The sequence below is a fragment of the Dysidea avara genome, chromosome 7 (genome assembly GCF_963678975.1).
Source record: "Dysidea avara chromosome 7, odDysAvar1.4, whole genome shotgun sequence".
NCBI lineage: Eukaryota > Metazoa > Porifera > Demospongiae > Dictyoceratida > Dysideidae > Dysidea > Dysidea avara.
In genome coordinates this window covers 7,219,479-7,244,811 of record NC_089278.1, presented here as the reverse complement: position 1 = coordinate 7,244,811, position 25,333 = coordinate 7,219,479, and the positions used below count along the sequence as shown (strand labels likewise).

The 25,333-nt window shown below is 35.3% G+C and overlaps 2 protein-coding genes across 2 annotated transcripts in view; one reads left to right on the top strand and one right to left on the bottom strand.

Annotated features, from left to right (window-relative positions):
- Positions 1-2,815, top strand: part of LOC136259871 (EF-hand calcium-binding domain-containing protein 6-like) — a 61,119-nt gene extending 58,304 nt beyond the window's left edge. Inside the window, exons 14-20 of the mRNA XM_066053426.1 lie at positions 536-666; positions 768-871; positions 1,768-1,854; positions 1,906-1,988; positions 2,035-2,152; positions 2,266-2,334; positions 2,512-2,815. Coding sequence (XP_065909498.1) covers positions 536-666; positions 768-871; positions 1,768-1,854; positions 1,906-1,988; positions 2,035-2,152; positions 2,266-2,334; positions 2,512-2,724 — 805 coding nt within the window. The 3' untranslated portion in view covers positions 2,725-2,815. The remainder of the gene's footprint in view (positions 1-535; positions 667-767; positions 872-1,767; positions 1,855-1,905; positions 1,989-2,034; positions 2,153-2,265; positions 2,335-2,511) is intronic.
- A 19,048-nt stretch (positions 2,816-21,863) lies between these two features.
- Positions 21,864-25,333, bottom strand: part of LOC136260014 (cytochrome P450 4F6-like) — a 7,821-nt gene continuing 4,351 nt past the window's right edge. Inside the window, exons 6-13 of the mRNA XM_066053606.1 lie at positions 23,008-23,061; positions 22,864-22,951; positions 22,700-22,808; positions 22,532-22,654; positions 22,413-22,477; positions 22,281-22,363; positions 22,170-22,235; positions 21,864-22,089 (exon numbers count right to left, since the gene is read on the bottom strand). Coding sequence (XP_065909678.1) covers positions 22,543-22,654; positions 22,700-22,808; positions 22,864-22,951; positions 23,008-23,061 — 363 coding nt within the window. The 3' untranslated portion in view covers positions 21,864-22,089; positions 22,170-22,235; positions 22,281-22,363; positions 22,413-22,477; positions 22,532-22,542. The remainder of the gene's footprint in view (positions 22,090-22,169; positions 22,236-22,280; positions 22,364-22,412; positions 22,478-22,531; positions 22,655-22,699; positions 22,809-22,863; positions 22,952-23,007; positions 23,062-25,333) is intronic.

The following is a 25,333-nucleotide window of genomic DNA, read 5'->3' as shown; positions in this document are numbered from 1 at the left end:
TATATATATATATAATTTGTACATTTACTGATGAAATATTCAAAGTACATCTACTTCATCTTTTCTTCTTCCTGTGGTAAAGAAAAAAAACATAGGTTAAAAAAGTCCCAAAGCTGGCCATAGGCTGGCTTTGGGGTATACAAATACAAAAAGAAATGAAATCTAATCCAAAACAGCCAAGCTGTAAAAAAAAGTGTGCGGCCCTCAGAAAGGCTATGGTGAAAAAAGATGTGAAATCCAAGGTGGCGGCCAAGAAATGGCTGTGATGGTAGGTTAATGGTAAAAATTTTAATAACAACAATTCAGGTGAATTTTTGTGCCGCTTGGTCTTGGCACAAAATTCACCTGAATTGTCATTATTAAAATTTTTACCATTAACCTACCATCACAGCCATTTCTTGGCCGCCACCTTGGATTTCACATCTTTTTTCACCATAGCCTTTCTGAGGGCCGCACACTTTTTTTTACAGCTTGGCTGTTTTGGATTAGATATTTATTACAATAATATGTACTACATGATCTTCTAAATCTACAGGTTTGGCATCCAGCACTCAGGTGCATCACTCCAAGCTGTTTGGGAGAAAATTCTGAAGAATCGTGAAGGAAATGTTAGCTATCATGAATTTTGTCGTCACTTTGGAGCATCAGGATTATCTGCTATAAAATGTAATGAGTACTTCTCTGTAGTATGGTGTTGGCTGGACTAGCCAGTATTTAGATTACCATATAAGCCACACTCATAAAATGTATTTACTTTTTATATTTAGCTGCTGCTCAAGGAAGAGTCAAAAGAACTGATGATCACTTTTTTATGAGGTCACGAAAACTTCATCGTGATGAAGACATGGTGGAAGATGCACTACGATCAAAGGTAATAAATGAGCAATCTAGTGCAATGAACACAATGATTTGTTTCAGCACCATTGAGCCTTTATAATAGTTGAGGGCACTGATATAGCACTGAGTGAGCACATGGTGATCTTAATAAAGTATAGTTAGGAGGGTTTTTTAAACTTTGCTTTAAACCCATACAAGCTAATAAGCATAGTATATCTTTTGCAGCTGATAAAAGATAGTCGTATGGGTACATAAAGCCAACTACCATGCAGGCTAACAATTTCCTTTTAAAACTTGCCTTTGATCTAAACTTGCCTTAAACTTGCTATTAACGGAATTTCTACTGACTCTCTGTCTGTCTGTATGTCTGCCTATCTATCTAACTGACTGACTGACTGACTGACTGACTGACTGACTGACTGACTGACTGACTGACTGACTGACTGACTGACTGACTGACTGACTGACTGACTGACTGACTGACTGACTGACTGACTGACTGACTGACTGACTGACTGACTGACTGACTGACTGACTGACTGACTGACTGACTTATTCACTAATGCCTTTGGAGAAGCATAACTCGACTATGGATAAGGCTACAGGCTTGATTTCTTTTGTTACTTGATGTTGCATGTCTTACTGCAGTACAAGCATTCTTTGTATCCTTTTTTGTTTGCAACGCAAGGTGTTAATGTACAGTAGTGTATCAACAGCTTTGTGTTTTGCCTATCACACAAGAATCATTCATAACTTTTGCACAATGCCTCCAACAGTCAAAGTGAGTGGCCCGGGATTGCTTCTAGGAAAGCTTCATGCATTGTCCTCTTTGTGTAGGCAAGAGCAACATAGCCTAAACCAGTTACTTAGCCTAGTAAAAAAATTGTACATGACAATCACCAACAACATATGCCGTACTTACTTCTATAGCTGTGGCTGTACTCCACAAGTTTACTGCAACACCTCAAAACTCATGATGTCAGTAACACTGGACTTGTGCCTAGTAATTATTTCAAGGTATGTAATTAAATGGTTGCATTCATGTATGCAACAAATCTTAATATTAAGGAAGTGATCAGAGATTTGTGCCAAAATTTATCAGACGTAGAAATAAACAACATCACTACCAGATTTCAGAATGAAGATGGAAAGTTAGTGACACAGATTTATTCTAGTATTTATAACCTTTATAAACAGTGTCAATTATGAAGCATGTATGGGACCATTAGCGTGTAACAGACCTGTATACCGAGATGGCAACAATCTTACTGAAATACTGGCTCACAGGGATGTTGATGTCATAGAACAGACCAAGGTATGTGGTTTGTCAATGCTTATGACCTGTGGATTGTACAGGTGTATTTATCCATATTGTAATAAAGTGTGCAAATAATCCATCGTGTGTACTATGTATGTATTTTGTGATAGCTATCTCAGCCTTATACTATGGCACCCACTGAAGGAATACCAGGATTCACAGCAGAATTGAAAGCACAGGTAATTTCTAAGTCATGTGTAGATTACTTGCAACCACTATGTCATGAATTTAATTTTACAAGGACAACATATGAAGTGTTAAAATGTGAATTTGGATTATGTAGAAATCACAGAATTGTGTGGTTTTGTGCACAGTTAACTTTATGCTGGCTGTAGTATTGTTATGTTATTATATAGATTGTCCGTCACTGGAAGAAAATAAGACGACTTCTCCGCAGTGCAGATACTGAGGGCAGTGGTCTGGTACCAGTTGATCAGTTCACATTGGCTCTATCCTCAAGTGGTGTGGTACTGGACTCTGAGCAGTTGTTTCAAGTGTTAGAATCACTGGATAAAAACTTGTCTGGCAGTATAAACTACAAGGAGTTCTTCAATGCCATATTGGCATAAATCCCATTCACATGTTGAATATTGTTTAACACATTTCTTATATAGCAGGTAATAATAGAAGTGTGTTGTAAAGTTCAGCAACTCATCAAAGTTTTCGTATATCACTTGTGTCCTGCAGTGTTTGAAGTTAGACTAGTACCCATACCCATGTGTCGCTGGAATATACATCTTTCAATAGAGCTTTAGAACCAGCATTTATAGGTGTGATGAGATATTATATAATTTTATTGTAATGAATCATGGGTACACATTCTTGCTTAAAATTCAGTTAGTATCTGTATGTCATGCACCTTTTGGTGGATAGTAAGTCTAATATATTACACACTATGGCTATGGAGATTTCCATTAACGAAGTCAGAGAATGACAATTAATAAATTAGCCATAAATTTAATGGTAAGCACTGAGTTGTATCACTTATAGACTTACACATATGGCCTCTTGATCTTCCTACTTGTCGTGCGCGCGTGTTTGTTGGCAATATTAAATATGTACTTTGGCCACTATTTGGTTTTTCATCACCAAATACCAAATGTGAGGTGAGTACAGGTGGGTTGTTCATTACCATTATCTCTAGTGGTTCAACCAGAAATGGTGGTCTAACAATGATTTATAATCAGTAATTATTTTTGCAAAGCATATTAATATATAATTAGGAATACATTTATCATCAGTGTCTGCATATACTTATACTTGAGAGATTGTGAAGTAAATTCTCTAACATTAAAAGTTTGCACCACTTTACAAGCAATAAGACATTCTGGTCCACTTCAAAATTAATGCACAGTCTTCCTTTACATGTAGCAAGTCACTTGTTCTTACAGCTTCTTTGCTGTGGTTGATGCCAGTTATTGTTGTGAACAACATATCAGGTGTTATAGAGTTAGCTCACTCAATTGACAGCATTTCATACAGTTCAGGTGTGAAAATTAGACACAGCTTAGCTAATGTTGCATAATTAATAGGTGTAATTTTTTCAGACCAGTTGGAACCAGTTGTTCTTCTCTGGCTGATAATATGTAAATATATTACAACATTACAAACATACATACTTTGCAACTATAAATACAGGAGTGCAAAATGCCATCAAATTAAAACATCTAAGTTACCACTTTACAGTGAGTGATGCATAGACTATATATAGCATATAGATCATAATCTCTTACTCATAAATCTTAGACAATTTCTCCAGAGAAGTGTTGTACATGGTAGATCTTCTCATATTGTGCAGTGTTACACAATGTCTCTTGTGTTGGATAAACTCAATATCATCCAAGATGTTGGTGGGAGACCTGCATTGAAGAATAAACTTTTACTTGACTAGAATTTAGAACTAGACCACTATTCTTTAATATTGCCAATCTTTAAACTGGTGACATTACATGAGCAAATTAAACATCTCAGAAAATTCTTCACTTTTCCAGAGATCCTCACAGTAATTTGAACTAATTTCTGATCTTAATTGTTGAGCAGTATGCGTGAGTGACCTATAGCAGCTAGACATGCTCTGATTTGATAATATTTGTTGACTTACTTCATTCTTCTTCGAGTATTTGGTCTTTAAAACCATCACAGTTGATGTCAGGAACCGCTTGAGCAATAATATCAACTGCTGAAAGATCTTTTATCAAATATTTGTAGCTAAACTGTATAGATATTAAGTGACCATGTATATTCTTATTATGAGGAGATGTAGTGGGCTAAGCAGTAATAGTTGAAGATTTTGTACCTAAACTGAATTATTAGTGTACAAATAAAATTATCATTAGAAATTAAGCATGCCATTCTACTATTTCATTGGCTATTTTACAGTGCAGTTACAAAAGCAAACCTTGTGGTTTAATTACACTTCTACTCAATATTGGAACAAAGGCAAATTAAACTACGTGATTAGAGTACTAATTGACTAATTTGACCTTTATATATCACAATAGAAAATTAACTTATAGGTCAATAATTTGTGTGGGAGGAATCTACTACCATTTTAAAAGATTAGTGTTACCAATAGTTCATAATATATAAAAGTGTTACATCAACTTCTTTTCATGGGGTAGGTAGGCTTTTCAGTTTTAATAAATTAAAACACAATAGTCTAGCCTGCTCTTTTTTGCATCCAAAAACACCATCTCAGGGTTGACAGATCCCTAGACTTGAATTGATTTAACTGATTACAGCATCAACAGAAATATACACAGTTGTTAAGAGGCCTCTCAGCACACATAGTATGATACTTTGTATCCAGAGATGGAAAACTTGATATGCTTTTATATTAAAAACAGTTCACATACATGAGGAATTATCATTAGTTGTACTCCCATCTGGCTTCAGTGTAAAACTGGTCACTGGCTGTTTATAACCACCATTAATTTACTATGGACATTCTTCCAAAATCGTTTTGTTAGTGTCAAAATTTGTAATCATATTAAGGTTTATGTTGTTTGGAGAATTAGATCTATCTGGGGGATTGGACAGTATATGTGTTTCAAACATCAAAAACAAGCAGTTACATCACTCCATATATAATTACTAAATTATCATGCAGCTAAAGTTGAATTACCTTCCTTGTAATTACATCAGAGGAAATCATATAATATCGAATACAAGCATCAAATATACAGCTGCTAAGATATAGTTTCATAACTTTTTAAATTTTATGATTAGTGTTACCATTTGATATAAACTATGTCATAATGTCAGAATTCATTTTATAAACTTCAAAAATTCTTGTGTAAGGTCTCATCCATTGTTAATCGTTGCCATATATAAGCCTTATAGTAAAGCTATACAACTAGGTTAATTGTGTAACCGGTTACTAATGAAGGAATCCCAGCTTGTTTAGTATCCATGCTACGTTAAAGTTTTTGAAGCCTTAAATCATTGTCCATGCATCCCATATGCGTATAACCACTGCTATAGTGGTGTATAGTGTTCTATACCACTTGTATATCCTTTCTTCATCACGGTAGCTAATTATTTCATGTATATCTATTACAAGAAACTGATATCTCCTTCTTAAACAACAAATCTTACTGCTATCAATTATCACTGCTGGTATTAAATTACCTTGTTAAGTGCTATATAAAGCAAGCTGTGACTAATGGAAATTAACAAACACTCTTCCAAGATATTTAACAGTTTTTTCTGGTGCTAAGACTACAACATGTCTCTGTTTATTCAACTAGTAATTGTGTCAGTGGTTGCCCTAATGGTGCAAGCTGTTCCAGTAACAAGAAATGTGAATTGTGGAACGTCCAAGGATCAAAGTAAGACAGCAGATGTTAGAAAACTGGAACATCTCTACTGTGTCACCAGATCACTCAAAGAAATTGTTCAACCACTGGCTCCTAATAAGACTGTGAATGTGTCTGAGATCAACATGAGTACTGAAACAATGACAAAAGTGTTTGAAAATTTTTCTGACAGATGTAGGAATTATACCCAAGCGATGTCACTAAAACATTGGTTGCAGGATTATCTGTTAAATGACAACGTAAAATCTGATCAAATTGAATCTTATTCTTCAATGCTAGTCTCCCTACAAACAATAACTAACATCTTGGATGATGTTGAGTTTATCCAACACAAGAAACACTGTGTAACACTGACAGCAGCACACTACGAGAAGATCTACCATGTACAATATGATAACACTTCAGTGTTGGATGTGTTGTTAGCAGAAATGAAGAATTGGATGAGAGCTATTGATCAAGATATAGCTCTACCTCCTCCACACATCTGTACAGATATTTATCTGGCACTGTGAACATAATATTATGTTGAAAAACTTTCTATATCAGTTAGTAATTTTATTGTATATAGTATAGCCACTTTGGAATAAGAATTTTATGTACTGTGATATCTGTTGTCTTCAATTATTGGAGCAAACCAAAGAGTGGAAAGGGGAGGCATGCACCTTTGGCAATGAAACATATAACTTTGCAAAAATGGATAGAAAGACCATATATTTCATCTTTCCTGGAGGAGTGGCACTCAACTAGACATTGGGTGGCCTGCAGTTTGAATCCTGGGATTGGAGGGATTATTTTTCTTTCTTTGGCCCATTTTCTGTTTCACCTTATTAGCTATAGCTGGTTTAAAGTTGTCTTAAAGTCTCTGATATCTGTCTATTAGGTTAGATAATTTTTTTTTTTTTTTTTTTTTTCGGGCTGGATGGACTGCCCTTGCCTACCACCCCCAGCACAAAGAAAGCACGTGCTGGACAACTGAATAAAAAGGACCAGATTGCTAAAAGTTTAAAAGTTAGATAATTCAAAGGCTGCAGCACAATCTTCAGTGCTGGTCACTGTAAAGCTGTAATAACAATGTACATGACCTCCTATTTCCACTGTAATCAAGACACACGGTAGTGTGTCGTGCGGCCCAAGAAGCCGGCGCGTAACACCCGTAAGTATATTGACAGGAAGAAAGAAAATGCAATTTTCGCACCTCCGTAGCTCTGTGCTTCCTTGATGAAACAAGACGATTTTTGCTGTGGACATGCCCTCCAACTGCAGCACTCCACATTCCACATTTGAGCGAAATCGCTTCACGCATTCCCGAGATATGCGACTTCAAAAATTGGCTCAGTTTCTTCTTGTCGAACACTTACAAAAACTGCTATAAAACGCGAACGCCACATCCGATTGCCTTGAAATTTGGCACACAGAAGGGGGATATAAAGGCGCATCTCGGTACCAACATTGGCTGGAATATGATAAACAGGCAAAGAGTTATGAGCGATTATTCACGAAAAATAACACCAATATGTTGTCACGCCTACAGGGTAAACCACGTATGGGAAGAAGCTGAAAATCGGTGGGTGAATAGGTTAACTATTGAACCTCAAACCTTTTGGATTTTGAAAGAAATCGAGCTAAAAAACAGGAAGATACAACAAAAAAACCAACAATATGTAATAATTACGCAATCGAGATTAGCTAATAAAAAAAAACGACTGCTTGCCACGCCTACCAGATAAACCGCTTGGGGTAATGCTTTGAAAATCGTTGTACAGATGGAGTAATCATCTTAGAAAGGCTCATCAATGGTGTAGAAGAATCAGACTTAAAGCCACGGAGTTATAACACGAAATCCAACTTGGTGCAACAAGTGCGAGATCGAGATACTCTAATAGAGCAGTCATCCTAATAGAGCAGTCACCCTGAAGAGAATTCAAGAGATCAGCTAGAAACAAGAAATCTGTATAGAGATCAGCTACACACAAGTCACCCTGTAGAGAGATCAGTTAGAAGAAGATACCTTGTAGGGAGTTCATGCAACTATGGAAAGAGATAGTTCAACTAGAAGAAATCACCATGTAGAGTTCAGCTACAAAGAAACCACCATGTAGAGAGTTCAGCTACAAACAAATCTCCCTGTAGAGAGATTAGCTAGAAGAAGTTACCTTGTAGAGAGTTCAGCTACAAAGAAACCATCATGTAGAGAGTTCAGCTACAAACAAATACAAATCTCCCTGTAGAGAGATCAGCTAGAAGAAGTTACCTTGTAGAGAGTTCAGTTACAAAGAAACCACTATGTAGAGAACTCAGCTACAAACTAGTGACCTTGTAGAGACATCAGCTAGAAGAAGTTACCTTGTAGAGAGTTCAGCTACAAAGAAATCATTATTTAAAGAGCTCAGCTGCAAACAAATCACCTATACAGAATTCAGCTACAAACAAATCACCATGTAGAGAGATCAGCTAGAAGAAGTCACCTTGTAGAAAGTTCAGCTACAAAGAAACCACCATGTAGAGAGTTCAGCTACAAACTAGTGACCTTGTAGAGACATCAGCTAGAAAAGTTACCTTGTAGAGAGTTCAGCTACAAAGAAACCATTCTTTAAAGAGCTCAGCTGCAAACAAATCACCTGTACAGAATTCAGCTACAAACAAATCACCTTGTAGAAAGATCTGCTAGAAGAAATTACCTTGTAGATAGTTCAGCTACAAACAAATCACCCTGTAGAAAGATCAGTTAGAAGAAGTTACCTTGTAGAGAGTTCAGCTACAAAGAAACCATTTTGTAAAGAGCTCAGCTGCAAACAAATCACCTGTACAGAAGTCAGCTACGAACAAATCACCCTGTAGAGAGATCAGCTAGAAGAAGTTACCTTGTAGAGAGTTCAGCTACAAAGAAATCACCATGTAGAGAGTTCAGCTGCAAAGAAATCATCCTGTAGAAAATTCAGCCACAAACAAATTGCCCTGTAGAAAGATCAGTTAGAAGAAGTTACCTTTTAGAGAGTTCAGCTACAAAGAAACCATTCTGTAAAGAGCTCAGCTGCAAACAAATCACCTATACAGAATTCAGCTACAAACAAACCACCCTGTAGAGAGATCAGCTAGAAGAAGTTACCTTGTAGATCGTTCAGCTACAAACAAATCACCCTGTAGAGAGATCAGCTAGAAGAAGTTACCTTTTAGAGAGTTCAGCTACAAAGAAACCACCATGTAGAGAGTTCAGCTGCAAAGAAATCACCCTGTATAAAATTCTGCCACAAACAAATTGCCCTGTAGAAAGATCAGTTAGAAGAAGTTACCTTGTAGAGAGTTCAGCTACAAAGAAACCATTCTGTAAAGAGCTCAGCTGCAAACAAATCGCCTGTACAGAATTCAGCTACAAACAAATCACTCTGTAGAGAGATCAGCTAAAAGAAGTTACCTTGTAGATCATTCAGCTACAAACAATTCACCCTGTAGAGAGAGCATCTAGAAGAAGTCACCTTGTAGAGTGTTCAGTTACAAAGAAACCACCATGGAGATTTCTGTAATCAATATATGTATTATATATACAATTTGTACATTTACTGATAAAATATTTAAAGTACATCTACTTCATCTTTTCTTCTTCCTGTGGTAAAAAAAAGATAGGTTTAAAAAGTCCCAAAGCCAGCCATAGGCCGGCTTTGGGGTATACAAATACCAAAAGAAACGAAATCTGATCCAAAACAGCCAAACTGTAAAAAAAGTGTGCGGTCCTCAAAAAGGCTATGGTGAAAAAAGATGTGAAATCCAAGGTGGCGGCCAAGAAATGGCTGTGATGGTAGGTTAATGGTAAAAATTTTAATAACGACAATTCAGGTGAATTTTTCACATCTTTTTTTGACCATAGCCTTTTTGAGGGCCGCACACTTTTTTTACAGCTTGGCTGTTTTGGATTAGATATATTATACTTATAGTAGCTAACAATTATTTCAATGAGCTGAACCAACTGCAGTACTCTCTATGTTGTTGTTTTTAATAGGCAGTCACTTAGAAATTTATATAAAGCAACAAGTGTGAGCAGCTGATTTAGAATTGCAAAATGGCAGCTAAAAGTTTAAGGTATTCTTGCAATATAGCTACAAAAAGGTCATATATTTAGAATCACAAAGAAATATGTATACAAAAGACATTTAAAAAGGCATGGCAGGTTACAGGCAGTATATTAAATTAAATAGAGTTCCAAAAGAAGATATTATTAACAAAAAGGGAGAATGTTTATAAAGGACTACTTACACAAAAGGAGAGTGAGTGGTAAGTTGTTAAACTAGATAAAGTCATAATATAAGAAAACATGATGTCCCACATGGTGACTTCTAGCAGCTAAGGTAGAAAGTGATGGCCATTGTAGCTCTTCAGATGACTTTGATCATTTAAGATATGCAGAAAATGGCTGTTGTCACATATCAATTACTATTTTTGCTATATGAATTTATATTAGCATATGGGCAAACTATTTAGTGCCTCACCGTCATTTACACTATTAAATGTACATAGTTAATTCTGAGGTTAATTCTCAAACCATTTCTTACTACCAGGAGGTAGTGGGTTGTCATCAATGGTTATTGCTCTTCTGGTTAGTATACCCAGTACTATCAGGCACTCCATTTGAGTTGCCTTATAGCACACAAGTCCTTTAGGACACTCATTCTTCCTGTTCTGGATTATACAGGCTAACATTGTCCGGTATCCTCATACCCAGAATAAATTTCTGCACTTGAAAATAAAATCGTGGTGCTCATTGGGTTTGTGGGAATTAACTTAAACATTTTTTTGCTATTTGTATGGTATAGTCATCCTGTATATATGTATAAAGTTAATAACTTCTACATGTGCAGATTTTCCAAATAGAATAGAGTCAAATGTTTACATAATCATGAAATGTAATTAAGCAGCTAATTGCGATAGTAAATAGTGACTGTTATATAAGCTTCCATCTCAAGGTGCAAAACTAAGCTTCATCTTTATTCCACTTCTTGCTTTATAAATTACACTAACACATGGCTCTACTTTGTGTGTTGTATCCACATCCAGTTTAAACCTGTAATGTGGGAACACAAAGCATCTCAAATCCCTGCATCAGTTGCTTGTCACATGAAAATAGTATTATAACATTTCTTACTTATTCAGAATGTGGGCAATCGTTACTTGGAGTTCATGAAGAGCAAATCGTTGACCAATGCAACTCCTTAAATATTGTATAACAACAGAATTATATAATTAATTCAAAAACCTTGGACCACCGGAAAAGGCAAGATAAGCAAAGGGATCCATTTTCTTATAGTTCTCAACAGTAAACCTCAGTGGGTCAAATTTCTGTTGACAAATCATTAACAATGATTACAATACAAATGACATTAGCAACCTCTGGATCACTCCACACTGATGGATCATGGTGCATAACATAGATACCAAGTCCTATACTTGTACCCAGCGGCGGAGCAAGTAGTTGATATGAGGGGGGGCTTACCCAGACTTATTTCTATAGTTTGGTAAGGTGAGACCAAAAAAAAAAAAAAAGAAGGTCACAACCAACTGACAAGAGCTTTCCACCTCATCAGCTACCATTTTTAGCTGATAAGCACATGTTGCTGTCAGACCTTCAGTGCTGGTCACTGTAAAGTACTAATAATAATAATAATAATAATAAAAAATCCTTACATAGCTCGCTACACACTGACTACTTTATTAGAGTGACTGCTCTATTAGAGTATCTCGATCTTTATCACGGTTTTCAGCCCCACTCCAAGAAAGATAAGCCCCCCCCCCCCTTTTCCGCCGCCTATGCTTGTACCTGATGTATATATACACAAAGAGTTCACAATATAGTCTTCCTCTTCCACAGTGTACCTTTAGAAAACTTTGGGCCACTATTTGGTTTTTCATCATCAAATACCAAACATGAGGTGGGTTGTTCATTACCATTATCTCTACTGATAGAATCAAATTCAGCCAGAAATGTTGATCTGACAATGATATATAATCAGTAATTATTTTTGCAAGGCATATTAATATGTAACTAGGAATACATTCATCAGTGTCTGCATATACTCATATACTTGTATACTCAAAGTGTCAAGAAATACTTGAGAGATTGTGCAGTAAATTCTCTAACATTAAAAATTTGCACCACTTTACAAGTAATAAGACATTCTGGTCCACTTACAAAATTAATGCACGGTCTTCCTTTACATGTAGCAAGTCACCTGTTCTTACAACTTCTTTGCTGTGGTTGATGCCAGTCATTGTTGTGGACAACATATCAAGCATTATAGAGTTAGCTAACTCAACTGACAGCATTGCAGAGAGTTAGGTGTGAAAATTAGACACACCTTAGCTAATGTTGCATAATTAATAGGTGTGATTTTTTCAGACCAGTTGGAACTAGTTGTTCTTCTCTGGCTGATAACATGTACATATATTACAACATTACAAACATACATACTTTGCAACTATAAATACAGGAGTGCAAAATGCCATCAAATTAAAAAATCTAAGTTACCACTTTACAGTGATGCATAAACTATAGCATAGACACATCACATGTTTTACCTCATAAACTCCTACTCATAAACCTTAGACAATTTCTCCAGTGAAGTGTTGTACATGGTAGATCTTCTCATATTGTGCTGCTGCTGTCAGCGTTACAGAATGTCTCTTGTGTTGGATACATCCAAGATGTTGGTGGGAGACCAGCATTGATTTTACTTGACTAGAATTTAGAACTAGACCACTATTCTTTAATATACTTAAACTTGTGGCATTACATGAGCAAATTAAACATCTCAGAAAATTCTTCGATTTTCCAGAGATCCTCGCAGTAATTTGAACTACAGTAATTTCTGATCTTAATTGTTGAGCAGTACGTATGAGTAACCTATAGTAGCATGACATACTCTGATTTGATAATATTTGCTGACTTACTTCATTCTTCTTCGAGTATGGTCTTTAAAACCATCACAGTTGATGCCAGGAACCGCTTGAGCAATAATATCAACTGCTGAAAGATCTTTTATCAAATATTTGTAGCTAAACTGTATAGATATTAAGTGACCATGTATATTCTTATTATGAGGAGATGTAGTGGGCTAAGCAGTAATAGTTGAAGATTTTGTACCTAAACTGAATTATTAGTGTACAAATAAAAGTATCACTAAAAATTAAGCATGCCATTCTGCTATTTCATTGGCTATTTTACAATGCAGTTACAAAAGCAAACCTTGTGGTTTAATTACACTTCTACTCAATATTGGAACAAAGGCAAATTAAACTACGTGATTAGAGTACTAATTGACTAATTTGACCTTTACATATCACAATAGAAAATTAACTTATAGGTCAATAATTTGTGTGGGAGGAATCTACTACCATTTTAAAAGATTAGTGTTACCAATAGTTCATAATATATAAAAGTGTTACATCAACTTCTTTTCATGGGGTAGGTAGGCAAGTTAGGTAACCTTTATTCAGTTTTTTGTCAGTTTTAATAAATTATAACACAATAGTCTAACCTGCTCTTTTTTGCATCCAAAACACAATCTCAGGGTTGACAGATCCCTAGACTTGAATGGATTTAACTGATTACAGCGTCAACAGAAATATACACAGTTGTTAAAAGGCCTCTCAGTATACATGGTATGATACTTGTATCCAGAGATGGAAAACTTGATATGCTTTTATAGTAAAAACAGTTCACATACATGTGGAATTATCATTAGTTGTACTCCCATCTGGCTTGTTAAGCTGGTCACTGGCTGTTTATAACAACCATTAATTTACTATGGACATTCTTCCAAAATCGTTTTGTTAGTGTCAAAATTTATAATCATATTAAGGTTTATGTTGTTTGGAGAATTAGATTTATCTATTTTGGGGGATTGGACAGTATATGTGTTTCAAACATCAAAAACAAGCAGTTACATCACTCCATATATAATTACTAAATTATCATATGCAGCTAAAGTTGAATTACCATGGGATTTCCTTGTAATTACATCAGAGAAAATCATATGATATCGAATACAAGCATCAAATATACAGCTGCTAAGATTATAGTTTCATAACTTTTTAAATTTTATGATTAGCATTTGATATAAACTCAGCAAATTGTATGTCATAATGTCAGAATTCACTCTATAAACTTCAAAAATTCTTGTGTAAGGTCTCATCCATTGTTAATCGTAGCCGTATATAAGCCCTAGTAAAGCTATACAACTAGGTTAATTATGTAACCGGTTACTAATGAAGGAATCCCAGCTTGTTTAGTATCCATGCTACGTTAAAAGTTTTTGAAGCCTTAAATCATTGTCCATGCATCCCATATGCGTATAACCACTGCTATAGTGGTGTATAGTGTTCTATACCACTTGTATATCCTTTCTTCATCACGGTAGCTAATTATTTCATGTATATCTATTACGAGAAACTGATATCTCCTCTTAAACAACAAATCTTATTGCTATCAATTATCACTACTGGTATTAAATTACCTTGTTAAGTGCTATATAAAGCAAGCTGTGACTAATGGAAATTAACAAACACTCTTTCAAGATATTTAACAATTTTTCTGGTGCTAAGACTACAACATGTCTCTGTTTATTCAACTAGTAATTGTGTCAGTGGTTGCCCTAATGGTGCAAGCTGTTCCAGTAACAAGAAATGTGAATTGTGGACCGTCCAAGGATCAAAGTAAGACAGCAGATGTTAGAAAACTGGAACATCTCTACTGTGTCACCAGATCACTCAAAGAAATTGTTCAACCACTGGCTCCTAATAAGACTGCGAATGTGTCTGAGACCAACATGAGTACAGAAACAATGACAAAAGTGTTTGAAAATTTTTCTGACAGATGTAGGAATTATACCCAAGCGATGTCACTAAAACATTGGTTGCAGGATTATCTGTTAAATGACAACGTAAAATCTGATCAAATTGAATCTTATTCTTCAATGCTGGTCTCCCTACAAACAATGACTAACATCTTGGATGATGTTGAGTTTATCCAACACAAGAAACACTGTGTAACACTGACAGCAGCACACTACGAGAAGATCTACCATGTGCAATATGATAACACTTCAGTGTTGGATGTGTTGTTAGCAGAAATGAAGAATTGGATGAGAGCTATTGATCGAGATATAGCTCTACCTCTTCCACATATCTGTACAGATATTTATATGACACTGTGAACATTTGTTGAAAAACTTTCTATATCAGTTTAGTAATTATTGTATATAGTATAGCCATTTTGAAATAAGAATTTCATGTACTGTGATATCTGCTGTCTTCAATTATTGGAGCAAACCAAAGAGTGGAATGGGGAGGCATGCACCTTTGGCAATGAAACATATAACTTGCAAAAATGGATAGAAGGACCATATATTTCATCTTTCCTGGAGGAGACTGAGTGTGGCACTCGACTAGACATTGGGTGGCCTACAGTTTGAATCCTGGAATTGTAGGGATTATTCTTCCTTTCTTTGGCCCATTTTCTGTTTCGCATTATTAGCTGGTTGTTAAAGTCTCTGATATCTGTTTATTAGGTTAGATAATTCAAAGGCTGCAGCACAATCTTCAGTGCTGGTCACTGTAAAGCTGCAATAACAATGTACATGACCTCCTATTTCTACTGTAATATATTATACCTATAATAGCTAACAATTATTTCAATGAGCTGAACCAACTGCAGTACTCTCTATGTTGTCGTTTTTAATAGGCAGTTACTTAGAAATTTATATAAAGCAACAAGTGTGAGTAGCTGATTTAGAATTGCAAAATGGCAGCTAAAAGTTTAAGGTATTCTTGCAATATAGCTACAAAAAGGTCATATATATAGAATCACAAAGAAATATGTATACAAAAGACATTTAAAAAGGCATGGCAGGTTACAGGCAGTATATTAAATTAAATAGAGTTCCAAAAGAAGATATTATTAACAAAAAGGGAGAATGTTTATAAAGGACTACTTACACAAAAGGAGAGTGAGTGGTAAGTTGCTAAACTAGATAAAGTCATAATATAAGAAAACATGATGTCCCACATGGTGACTTCTAGCAGCTAAGGTAGAAAGTGATGGCCATTGTAGCTCTTCAGATGACTTTGATCATTTAAGATATGCAGAAAATGGCTGTTGTCACATATTAATTACTATTTTTGCTATATGAATTTATATTAGCATATGGGCAAACTATTTAGTGCCTCACCGTCATTTACACTATTAAATGTACATAGTTAATTCTGAGGTTAATTCTCAAACCATTTCTTACTACCAGGAGGTAGTGGGTTGTCATCAATGGTTATTGCTCTTCTGGTTAGTATACCCAGTACTATCAGGCACTCCATTTGAGTTGCCTTATAGCACACAAGTCCTTTAGGACACTCATTCTTCCTGTTCTGGATTATACAGGCTAACATTGTCCGGTATCCTCATACCCAGAATAAATTTCTGCACTTGAAAATAAAATCGCGGTGCTCATTGGGTTTGTGGGAATTAACTTAAACATTTTGTTGCTATTTGTATGGTATAGTCATCCTGTATATATGTATAAAGTTAATAACTTCTACATGTGCAGATTTTCCAAATAGAATAGAGTCAAATGTTTAAATAAGTGTCATAATCATGAAATGTAATTAAGCAGTTAATTGCGATAGTAAATAGTGACTGTTATATAAGCTTCCATCTCAAGGTGCAAAACTAAGCTTCATCTTTATTCCACTTCTTGCTTTATAAATTACACTAACACATGGCTCTACTTTGTGTGTTGTATCCACATCCAGTTTAAACCTGTAATGTGGGAACACAAAGCATCTCAAATCCCTGCATCAGTTGCTTGTCACATGAAAATAGTATTATAACATTTCTTACTTATTCAGAATGTGGGCAATCGTTACTTGGAGTTCATGAAGAGCAAATCGTTGACCAATGCAACTCCTTAAATATTGTATAACAACAGAATTATATAATTAATTCAAAAACCTTGGACCACCGGAAAAGGCAAGATAAGCAAAGGGATCCATTTTCTTATAGTTCTCAACAGTAAACCTCAGTGGGTCAAATTTCTGTTGACAAATCATTAACAATGATTACAATACAAATGACATTAGCAACCTCTGGATCACTCCACACTGATGGACCATGGTGCATAACATAGATACCAAGTCCTATACTTGTACCTGATGTATATATACACAAAGAGTTCACAATATAGTCTTCCTCTTCCACAGTATACCTTTAGAAGACTTTGGGCCACTATTTGGTTTTTCATCACCAAATACCAAACATGAGGTGGGTTGTTCATTACCATTATCTCTACTGATAGAATCAAATTCAGCCAGAAATGTTGATCTGACAATGATATATAATCAGTAATTATTTTTGCAAGGCATATTAATATGTAACTAGGAATACATTCATCAGTGTCTGCATATACTCATATACTTGTATACTCAAAGTGTCAAGAAATACTTGAGAGATTGTGCAGTAAATTCTCTAACATTAAAAGTTTGCACCACTTTACAAGTAATAAGACATTCTGGTCCACTTACAAAATTAATGCACGGTCTTCCTTTACATGTAGCAAGTCACCTGTTCTTACAACTTCTTTGCTGTGGTTGATGCCAGTCATTGTTGTGGACAACATATCAAGCATTATAGAGTTAGCTAACTCAACTGACAGCATTGCAGAGAGTTAGGTGTGAAAATTAGACACACCTTAGCTAATGTTGCATAATTAATAGGTGTGATTTTTTCAGACCAGTTGGAACTAGTTGTTCTTCTCTGGCTGATAACATGTACATATATTACAACATTACAAACATACATACTTTGCAACTATAAATACAGGAGTGCAAAATGCCATCAAATTAAAAAATCTAAGTTACCACTTTACAGTGATGCATAAACTATAGCATAGACACATCACATGTTTTACCTCATAAACTCCTACTCATAAACCTTAGACAATTTCTCCAGTGAAGTGTTGTACATGGTAGATCTTCTCATATTGTGCTGCTGCTGTCAGCGTTACAGAATGTCTCTTGTGTTGGATACATCCAAGATGTTGGTGGGAGACCAGCATTGATTTTACTTGACTAGAATTTAGAACTAGACCACTATTCTTTAATATACTTAAACTTGTGGCATTACATGAGCAAATTAAACATCTCAGAAAATTCTTCACTTTTCCAGAGATCCTCACAGTAATTTGAACTAATTTCTGATCTTGATTATTGAGCAGTATGCGTGAGTGACCTATAGCAGCTAGACATGCTCTGATTTGATTATATTTGCTGACTTACTTCATCCTTCTTCAAGTATTTGGTCTTTAAAACCATCACAGTTGATGTCAGGAACCGCTTGAGCAATAATATCAACAGCTGAAAGATCTTTTATCAAATATTTGTAGCTAAACTGTATAGATATTAAGTGACCATGTATATTCTTATTATGAGGAGATATAGTGGGCTAAGCAGTAATAGTTGAAGATTTTGTACCTAAACTGAATTATTAGTGTACAAATAAAAGTATCACTAAAAATTAAGCATGCCATTCTGCTATTTCATTGGCTATTTTACAGTGCAGTTACAAAAGCAAACCTTGTGGTTTAATTACACTTCTACTCAATATTGGAACAAAGGCAAATTAAACTACGTGACTAATTTGACATTTATATATCACAATAGAAAATTAACTTATAGGTCAATAATTTGTGTGGGAGGAATCTACTACCATTTTAAAAGATTAGTGTTACCAATAGTTCATAATATATAAAAGTGTTACATCAACTTCTTTTCATGGGGTAGGTAGGCAAGTTAGGTAACCTTTATTCAGTTTTTTGTCAGTTTTAATAAATTATAACACAATAGTCTAACCTGCTCTTTTTTGCATCCAAAACACAATCTCAGGGTTGACAGATTCCTAGACTTGAATGGATTTAACTGATTACAGCGTCAACAGAAATATACACAGTTGTTAAAAGGCCTCTCAGTATACATAGTATGATACTTGTATCCAGAGATGGAAAACTTGATATGCTTTTATAGTAAAAACAGTTCACATACATGTGGAATTATCATTAGTTGTACTCCCATCTGGCTTGTTAAGCTGGTCACTGGCTGTTTTTAACCATCATTAATTTACTATGGACATTCTTCCAAAATCGTTTTGTTAGTGTCAAAATTTATGTTGTTTGGAGAATTAGATTTATCTATCTGGGGGATTGGACAGTATATGTGTTTCAAATATTAAAAACAAGCAGTTACATAACTCCATATATAATTACTAAATTATCATATGTAGCTAAAGTTGAATTACCATGGGATTTCCTTGTAATTACATCAGAGAAAATCATATGATATCGAATACAAGCATCAAATATACAGCTGCTAAGATTATAGTTTCATAACTTTTAAATTTTATGATTAGCATTTGATATAATCTCAGCAAATTGTATGTCATAATGTCAGAATTCACTTTATAAACTTCAAAAATTCTTGTGTAAGCTCTCATCCATTGTTAATCGTAGCCGTATATAAGCCCTAGTAAAGCTATACAACTAGGTTAATTATGTAACCGGTTACTAATGAAGGAATCCCAGCTTGTTTAGTATCCATGCTACGTTAAAAGTTTTTGAAGCCTTAAATCATTGTCCATGCATCCCATATGCGTATAACCACTGCTATAGTGGTGTATAGTGTTCTATACCACTTGTATATCCTTTCTTCATTACGGTAGCTAATTATTTCATGTATATCTATTACGAGAAACTGATGTCTCCTTCTAAAACAACAAATCTTACTGCTATCAATTATCACTACTGGTATTAAATTACCTTGTTAAGTGCTATATAAAGCAAGCTGTGACTAATGGAAATAACAAACACTCTTTCAAGATATTTAACAATTTTTCTGGTGCTAAAACTACAACATGTCTCTGTTTATTCAACTAGTAATTGTGTCAGTGGTTGCCCTAATGGTGCAAGCTGTTCCAGTAACAAGAAATGTGAATTGTGGAACGTCCAAGGATCAAAGTAAGACAGCAGATGTTAGAAAACTGGAACATCTCTACTGTGTCACCAGATCACTCAAAGAAATTGTTCAACCACTGGCTCCTAATAAGACTGTGAATGTGTCTGAGACCAACATGAGTACAGAAACAATGACAAAAGTGTTTGAAAATTTTTCTGACAAATGTAGGAATTATACCCAAGCGATGTCACTAAAACATTGGTTGCAGGATTATCTGTTAAATGACAACGTAAAATCTGATCAAATTGAATCTTATTCTTCAATGCTAGTCTCCCTACAAACAATAACTAACATCTTGGATGATGTTGAGTTTATCCAACACAAGAAACACTGTGTAACACTGACAGCAGCACACTACGAGAAGATCCATCATGTGCAATATGATAACACTTCAGTGTTGGATGTGTTGTTAGCAGAAATGAAGAATTGGATGAGAGCTATTGATCGAGATATAGCTCTACCTCTTCCACATATCTGTACAGATATTTATATGACACTGTGAACATTTGTTGAAAAACTTTCTATATCAGTTTAGTTATTATTGTATATAGTATAGCCATTTTGAAATAAGAATTTCATGTACTGTGATATCTGCTGTCTTCAATTATTGGAGCAAACCAAAGAGTGGAAAGGGGAGGCATGCACCTTTGGCAATGAAACATATAACTTGCAAAAATGGATAGAAGGACCATATATTTCATCTTTCCTGGAGGAGACTGAGTGTGGCACTCGACTAGACATTGGGTGGCCTACAGTTTGAATCCTGGAATTGTAGGGATTATTCTTCCTTTCTTTGGCCCATTTTCTGTTTCGCATTATTAGCTGGTTGTTAAAGTCTCTGATATCTGTTTATTAGGTTAGATAATTCAAAGGCTGCAGCACAACCTTCAGTGCTGGTCACTGTAAAGCTGTAATAACAATGTACATGACCTCCTATTTCTACTGTAATATATTATACCTATAGTAGCTAACAATTATTTCAATGAGCTGAACCAACTGCAGTACTCTCTATGTTGTCGTTTTTAATAGGCAGTCACTTAGAAATTTATATAAAGCAACAAGTGTGAGTAGCTGATTTAGAATTGCAAAATGGCAGCTAAAAGTTTAAGGTATTCTTGCAATATAGCTACAAAAAGGTCATATATTTAGAATCACAAAGAAATATGTATACAAAAGACATTTAAAAAGACATGGCAGGTTACAGGCAGTATATTAAATTAAATAGAGTTCCAAAAGAAGATATTATTAACAAAAAGGAAAAATGTTTATAAAGGACTACTTACACAAAAGGAGAGTGAGTGGGATCCATAATATAAGAAAACATGTTGATAGAGCATGTCCCACATGGTGACTTCTAGCAGCTAAGGTAGAAAGTGATGGCCATTGTAGCTCTTCAGATGACTTTGATCATTTAAGATATGCAGAAAATGGCTGTTGTCACATATTAACTACTATTTTTGCTATATGAATTTATATTAGCATATGGGCAAACTATTTAGTGCCTCACCGTCATTTACACTATTAAATGTACATAGTTAATTCTGAGGTTAATTCTCAAACCATTTCTTACTACCAGGAGGTAGTGGGTTGTCATCAATGGTTATTGCTCTTCTGGTTAGTATACCCAGTACTATCAGGCACTCCATTTGAGTTGCCTTATAGCACACAAGTCCTTTAGGACACTCATTCTTCCTGTTCTGGATTATACAGGCTAACATTGTCCGGTATCCTCATACCCAGAATAAATTTCTGCACTTGAAAATAAAATCGTGGTGCTCATTGGGTTTGTGGGAATTAACTTAAACATTTTTTTGCTATTTGTATGGTATAGTCATCCTGTATATATGTATAAAGTTAATAACTTCTACATGTGCAGATTTTCCAAATAGAATAGAGTCAAATGTTTACATAATCATGAAATGTAATTAAGCAGTTAATTGCGATAGTAAATAGTGACTGTTATATAAGCTTCCATCTCAAGGTGCAAAACTAAGCTTCATCTTTATTCCACTTCTTGCTTTATAAATTACACTAACACATGGCTCTACTTTGTGTGTTGTATCCACATCCAGTTTAAACCTGTAATGTGGGAACACAAGCATCTCAAATCCCTGCATCAGTTGCTTGTCACATGAAAATAGTATTATAATATTTCTTACATATTCAGAATGTGGGCAATCGTTACTTGGAGTTCATGAAGAGCAAATCGTTGACCAATGCAACTCCTTAAATATCATATAACAACAGAATTATATAATTAATTCAAAAACCTTGGACCACCGGAAAAGGCAAGATAAGCAAAGGGATCCATTCTCTTATAGTTCTCAACAGTAAACATCAGTGGGTCAAATTTCTGTTGACAAATCATTAACAATGATTACAATACAAATGATATTAGCGACCTCTGGATCACTCCACACTGATGGATCATGGTGCATAACATAGATACCAAGTCCTATACTTGTACCTAATGTATATATACACAAAGAGTTCACAATAGCCTTCCTCTTTTTCAGTGTACCTTTAGGAATTCTACATCCACCAGCGACAATCTCTTCTGATAACTTCTTTCCAATCAAAGGACCCAGTGGATACAATCTCCTTAATACACATAGTAGTATAGGATAGTTTGGACAGGTCCTCCCTAACAGTATATATAACAGTACATCAGGGTGGCAATATAGCTCACCATGTAATGTCATCAGAGTCTCTACCAGCTAACACCTCTCTGATCTCTTCCCTACACAATTCCTGGTGTTCCTCATGTTGACCTAGACAGTATATGATCCATCCCATAGCTATATAGAAGCATACCAAGTGATTCATGATCAGATGTAATACAACTAAAATAACCTGATCCAGTAGTATCATGACCTGCAAACATAAAAGTGTCCACTTCTTCTCTGATCTCTGTATCTGTTAAACCTTTACCATTTTCATCCTGTGTATGATACATACCTTGTTTCATGACAATAATAGTGTAACAGACTTCTGTACCTTCACTGACAGCAAAGCATCAAGGAGGTTAAGATATTTCCTAGGTTGTGACTGCTGTAGGTAGCACAAAAGATTATTTAAGGTAGACCTACATATATATGCATGGAGCATGTGACATAGTCATCACAGATTAAGTGATGACTTCTCACAGTGATACTTAATGAAACAGATAAATTTACATGCATAGTAAGTTGGTGTTGTCTGAGTCATCAGTGCCAAACATTATGACCTAAAGCCTTCAGCTGTTTGCATCTGTAATATTAAATGTGACCAAGAGTTCCCTCCCTCTTTATATTATGAACTCTTGATGTGACCTGTAAACTGTTAGTCACAAAGTACATTTGAAGGCTATGTGCTTGACTACTTCATAGCTCTAATACATCTCACTGTGGTTAGCTACAAATGAAAGGTATGCTGGTCTCCAGACACATGATGTAGAATGACTATTTCCCTTTTCCTTACGCTGAATAATACTGCAGAACAGTATACTTAAACTTTCTAACCTAAGAAACTAATTAGCTAACTCCTTAGAGCAACGCTTTTGCTGGATTCAATCAATAGCTGCGGCATTTATTCAAGGGCAGCATTTATGCTTAATACTGTATTTGCTTGGGTAAATGCCATACCTCAAATAGTTGCTGCATTTAAATAGTGGCCCCACTGTGCACGCTTATAAATGGATAAGCGCTACTCAAAGACAATTTCTGTGTCTGGAAGCAAAGACTACTGTACAGATAACATTAGGTATGAAAAAAACTGTTGTATAAATGTAAAAGTGTATTTTGAAAATGTCCATGTCTGTGTCTGTGTCTGTGTCCAACCATATCTAAACAGCTATACACTACTGTATGTGCAAATAAAGATTTTCACTGAAGCTATATACGTAGGGCTATTCCTGGCTTTTCAGACTATCTGAATGACATACAAAACCAACCATAGTAACAGGTCACAAGTGTATACACATGTGTACAAATTGATATAGGCACTGGCTTGGTGACAAGACCTACTGTAAGAGCTCTGGATGCATAGGCTAAAATTACATGAAGCACACACATTTTGCATTTACTTAATCTTGTAAGGCTCCCTAAGCCAACAAAATCATCTCCAGTGCTCTATCAGGACCACAGATCGACAGTAGCAACTTTTACACCTCTGAAGTACCAGGAGGAAGACCACATAAGCATGTTGGACCTAAATTTGGCAACATTGAGGATTTAACCTATAATTAGGCCTACTAAAAACCTGCCAATATGCTAGTTTTAATAACCCATACACATAGGCCCTCCACTTTTTTAGCTCCATCCTTTTGTAAGATTGAGATACTCTAATAGAAAAGTCAACTACTATAATAGAGCATCCAAATAAAACCATTACTAAATTTAATTACAGAAGATTTATTTTCAACATGACCCCCCTTAAGATACAACATGCTAAGCTTGCTGAACGAGCTTGCATGTTATGTGCTAATTACCACACTTAACAGCCCCCCCCCCCCCAACTTTGAAATTTGTAGCTTTGCCCTTGAATAAATGTGTTTGATGCTAAATTTGGCAAAATTGACAAAATTGCTTTCTAAAAGCCCACCAAGATGGAACATGCCTCAGTATGCCAGTTGACATATTTATAAATATTGACTAAAATGGTCTCCCTTATAATGATCCATACTGCCTTATAAAATTTTCAATCTTTGTTAGATTTGTAAATGTTTTCGTACATAATTCAAACTCCTATTTACCACACAAAGATAGGCGCTCTGCTCCATGCTAGGTACAGCAATGTGCAAAGCACACTCAACATGCAAAGCATGATCTTTCTCTCTAGGTCGGGTCTGGGGGCATGCTCCCACAGGAAGATTTTAGCCTTATGAGGTCAATATTTAATGCACTGACTGATTTACTAGAACAACTGACTGTTCTATTAGAAGATTTCAATAAAACCAGAAAATCAATAGGGGAGTTTCACCCCCGGGTAATGAAGAATGGTGTAGATATATGAGGCCATGATTGCACAACAAAATGTGTGTACTAAACTAATCAAAGTAGCCATTTCACTTTGTTTACAGCCCATTACAATATGCTTACTTTGATGGTTGGAGACATGTTGCAAATTCATGGACTATTCCTATTTTACTCTTACATGATAAACATCAAACAAATCCATTGGTGTGCTACCAGCAAATCAACACCTTTCCACTGATTAGGACAAAAAGACAAGACCAGGATGCATGCATTGTAAATACTGCGGTACACATGTGCAATAATCTAACAGTGAAAAGTCAAACCCATAGCATTATGGAGTATATAGCCCTTGTCTAAAGGCACTATAT